The sequence below is a fragment of the Leishmania panamensis genome (genome assembly GCF_000755165.1).
Source record: "Leishmania panamensis strain MHOM/PA/94/PSC-1 chromosome 33 sequence".
Lineage (NCBI taxonomy): Eukaryota > Euglenozoa > Kinetoplastea > Trypanosomatida > Trypanosomatidae > Leishmania > Leishmania panamensis.
The window spans coordinates 1,296,289-1,300,691 of NC_025880.1; the positions used below are offsets into that span (position 1 = coordinate 1,296,289).

The 4,403-nt window shown below is 52.6% G+C and overlaps 1 protein-coding gene across 1 annotated transcript; it reads left to right on the top strand.

The window, feature by feature from the left end:
- Positions 1-993, top strand: LPMP_333110 (hypothetical protein; the record flags this gene model as incomplete). The annotated part of the gene is made up of 1 exon (XM_010704099.1): positions 1-993. The coding sequence occupies one exon, from the start codon at positions 1-3 to the stop codon at positions 991-993; it is 993 nt and encodes a 330-aa protein (XP_010702401.1).
- Positions 994-4,403: the final 3,410 nt, after the last annotated feature.

A 4,403-nucleotide genomic window follows, 5' to 3' on the forward strand; every position in this document is an offset into this window, starting at 1 on the left:
ATGCAGATGCAAGGCAATGTCCATCCTCAGCAGATGGAATGGCTCATGCAGCAACAACAGCAGCAGCAGCAACACCCACAGTGCATTTCACAGCCATTCGCGCCGCGTGCCTACCACCTAGAGCCCATGAACGCCCTGCAGCAGAGACAGCAGTGCGGTGGCGCGCAGGGAATGATGGTGGGACAGCAGGCTGGTGGCAGCGTGGCGGGCGGAGGCCTGCCAGCGTACGGCCCGGGGCCTATGGTAAGGGATATGCAAAACGGATACATGAACCCGCTGCCAGCGGGTGCCGCTAGAAGCGGTGCTTACGGAACGCATGGTGTGCCTGGTAATAATCCAATGGGGCATGGCGTGGCGGGCTACGCGGCGGGGATGGGGGGAACGGGCACTTCGCAAAATGGCAATCCCCATAATTTCACTGCCGGCTTTGCTGGTGACACTTCTGGGTGGAACACCATCAACTTCAACAGCATCTTCAACAACGTAGTCGATCCACAGGTGCAGCGAGCTGTGGCGGCGCAGGACGATGGTAAACCGCTGCTGTTCCCTCCTGGGCACCTTCTTGCGCAGTATCCACCCGAGTACCAGCAGCAGCTCGTCTTCTACTACCGCCTGCTTCGCTTGCAGTATCCAGAGCTGTATCAGCAGTATGTGGACTACTACCAGATGTACTATGAGCCACTCTACTACCCCGCCCCAGTGCCGCCCCCAAAGGACGATCTCCGCGTCAAAGAACCTCAGAAGCAGCAGCTACCGCCGCCACAGATCAGTATGCCACCACATCAGCCAGTCAGTCCTCAGCCGGTGTATTATCCGCCGCCCGTAGAGCAACCCAAGCCCCAGAGTAACTTGCCTCGCACTGCATCGAACCTCAGCGGAGGGCAGACACTGCAGAGCTCGCTGCGGCGGCAGAACTCAATGCGCCGAAATGAGGTCAACCAGCTTAAAAACGAGGGCGGTCTCAAGCGGCTGCCGAGTATGCGGCAACGCTAGAGTTAATTGTAAAGGGCGAGTTCAACATGCGGCTCGTCACGTTGAAGTCTGTGCATGAACATGAGGGTGTGAGCGGTCCCTCTCCCTCCTCTGCCGTCTTTATCCAGTGGCCACGAGACGCAATGTGGAACCAGCTGCACCTTTTCATTTTCCACCATTTTCTGCTCTGTTTCTCGGTTGTTTGCTAGCTGACTGTGATGGTAATGGTGTCCTTCCATCGGCAAGAGTCGGTTCACTACCCACCTCTCTTTATCCCCTTTGTATTCGCTGTTTTTTTTTTCCTTCTCCTTTTACTCTTCTCTCTCTCTCTCCCTCGCGTCGATGCATCCACAGCTGATTTCACTTTGTTTACCTCTCGTTGTCTTGCGTGCGCCACTTAGTATTATTATTTTCCTACAGTAGTAGGGTGTATGTGTATATGAAGCACGACTGGGCGAGGCTCGAGCGTCTCGCGTGAATTGTGAATAGATTTCGAGCGATCATGGGACAAAGCGGAACACCAAATGACTACCTTCACATGAAGGTAGACGATGCGGCAGGGGGAAAAGTCAGGTGAGGAGTATGTGCTGCTCATCTGGGTACGAGAAAATGGGACTGGAACTTTCTCCCCTTTTTACTCTCCCATTTATCTACCGTGGCGTGGAATACAACTCATGTCGGGTGAAGTGACGAAGTCCTCTTGTACTCCGCCAAAACACCACCGACTCCACAAAAAGAGTTTGACACAAAAAAACGCCCGCCCACCCGACCCTCTTTTTTGTCCTCCTTGTCTGTCTCTGCAGCGGCTGCCACTTCCTCGTCTGCCACATCCTTGTCCCCACCCCACCCCTTTTCTTTTTGAATACGCCACTGAAGACGCGACGGCGCGCTGCCTCTGCATCGAGTTTCGCCCTCTTTTTTTTATATATTTTTGTTTTTGTTTATTTTTTATTATTTTTTATTGAGCTTTGAGAGTGTGTATGCATTCTGCTCGTGATACCCGACATGTGGCCTGACTTTCTTCTCCCTGGAGGGAAGGGGGGCATCTCATCACGTACGGCACACTTCCCTTTTGTCTTACCATTCCGTGTAGTCTCGCTTGTATTTACGATGTAGAATTGTTTCACCTTATCCCTGAATTGCGCTCCAGTCAACGTGTCGTGAATGTGGCTGCCGAGTTCCCAGTTTGGTAGAAGGCATGCATAACGACAAGTCACTTCGACCGTTGGACTTGAGCGGACGGCGCTGCCTACACGGACTGCGCAGCAAGGGCGTCCACGCTAATAAGCGCAAGCACACTCACGAGGGTTCCAGAGTATATCACGGACCATCTTTCCAGGAGTCCAACGTCTGCATGCGTTCTCTTCTAGAAAAGATGTGTTGGCGTTCTGTTTGACCAGAGACCCCGGCGATATTACCTCCTGTTGTCCCTCGTGTGGCGGGGTCTGGTGGTTGCTAAAAGCCCTCCTAAAAGACAAGTGGCACCCGCGGGCGCCGCAAAGACGCGGGGACATTTTTCCTCCCCACGTATGAAAGGATGCTGGAAAGCGCATGCGACTTGATGGAGCTGCCAACAACCTACCTGGCATACATTCAGTCCTTTACGTTCTCTCTCTACCTAGTCGCATGATGGTATGTAGATATGCGTGTGGGTGTACGTGCAGCACCTGTACCTGTGTTCGGTGGCATGTGTCATTTCCCTTGGGTGCTCGGTGGAATTTCTTTCGTGATTTGCCACCTTCACCAGCACCGTCTCTTTAGTGTATGTTCGTGTCTCTCTGTTTCTTTCGTGCTCTCTCTCGGTGTTCGTTTTTCCTTCTCCTTTGTATTTGTTCGCCTTGCCTTTTCATCTTGTCTTGGTGGCCATCCTCGTGGCGCTCGCATTTTCCTCATTCGTTGGCGTCGCTGTGTGTTCAGCTGTTTGTGGGTGTTTTCCTCCCGTGGCGCCCTTGGAGAGGGACAGTCTTTTGTCTCTCTTCTGATTTTTCTTCCCCTTGCTGATTTTCACGGCGGGTCGAACTTCTGTGGTCAGGGCTTCGTGTTGCTCTCTTTCAATCTTTCTTCGTTTACGTTGCTGATCCTCATTGGGCATCGTGCGTGTCCTTCCCTCCTTCCCCTCTGTTTCCTCTTGTTCCCCCCCTCCCGTCTACAAGAGCGACACCGGTTGAGAGAGGCACGCAACACGACGTGGGAACGAGAGCGAGCGAGCAGAACGAATGAGTGACACCTACAGCAGGCCCATGTGTGCCCACGTGTTCCTGTAGCTTAGATCAGCTGAAACGCTGGACTGCTGTGGTTTGCACCCAAGGCTGATCCGATAAATGTGTGGCCGGACCTCATGCCGCTAATGTGCGTGTCATATAACCCACAGAATCGTGGAGAAGTGCGAACAGCTCATCATGTGATCCCAACACAGGCGCGACAGAAAAACGCGTTCGCTGGCTTTCTTCAGTTTCTTTCCTCTCTATGCGTCGGACTCTCTCTCTCTCTCTCTCTGTCTGACAATGTGCATGCATGCACGTGTGAGAGAGTATCTCGATGTACATCGGTCTATACGTCTGCACTTTCCTGCGCTTCCTTGCTCGTTTTCCTTTTTCTGCTTTGCTTCTTCCTCTCGTTGTGTTCCGCCTGTCTCGACTTGCTTACCACCATGAGCCACCGTTCTTTGAATTGTGCGCGAATTCCTCGCTCTTTCTTCGTCTCCTTTCTCCAAAGCGGTATTCTTTCCCCCTTTTCTCTCTCTCTCTCTCTTTCAGATATATGCAGAGTTGCAGTTATGTACATACGCCCTTGCATGTGCGTTGCTCATGCTACAATCGGTGTTGTTCTTCTCCGCTTACGTCGGCGCGAGTCTTGTGCGTGTACGTGTGCGTGCGTATCATACATGCAAATGAATCAATAAGAAAAGATAGTGCACACAAAGTAATGTCGCTGCGTGGGAGAGAAATGCAACCAAACTCCAGAAGCGTTACGAATGACCGCATGACCAAACGCACCCCTTGTGTGTGGTCCGTGCTTGATGGAGAGGGGGGAGGGGGCAGTGTAGGGCTGACGAACTGCAGGAGTGCATAGACGCTTCTCAGTAGTGGTCCGTACCTCCGCCTTACCCCCCCCTCTCTTTTTTTTTCAAGTGTTGGGTTCGCCGAAGAAACGAGACACCTGCGCATTGGTGTGGCAAACGCGTCTCTTTTTCGCTGTACATCTTCTTAGAGGAGGCGGGGTGGAGGTTGCCCAGACTCCCGCTACATTTTGTGCTCGCAGGGAACGCTGCTTTATACTCGTATGAGTACGTTACCCATGTCTCTCTATCTTTCCTTCTCTGCGGATCTTTCCCTTTTTTTCTCTATTGCTTATACGCGCACATGCACACGCAACTGTTATGGAACCCCTCCTCCCTGTCGAGGGGCTAAGTCACCAGAGTAGCCTCCAAA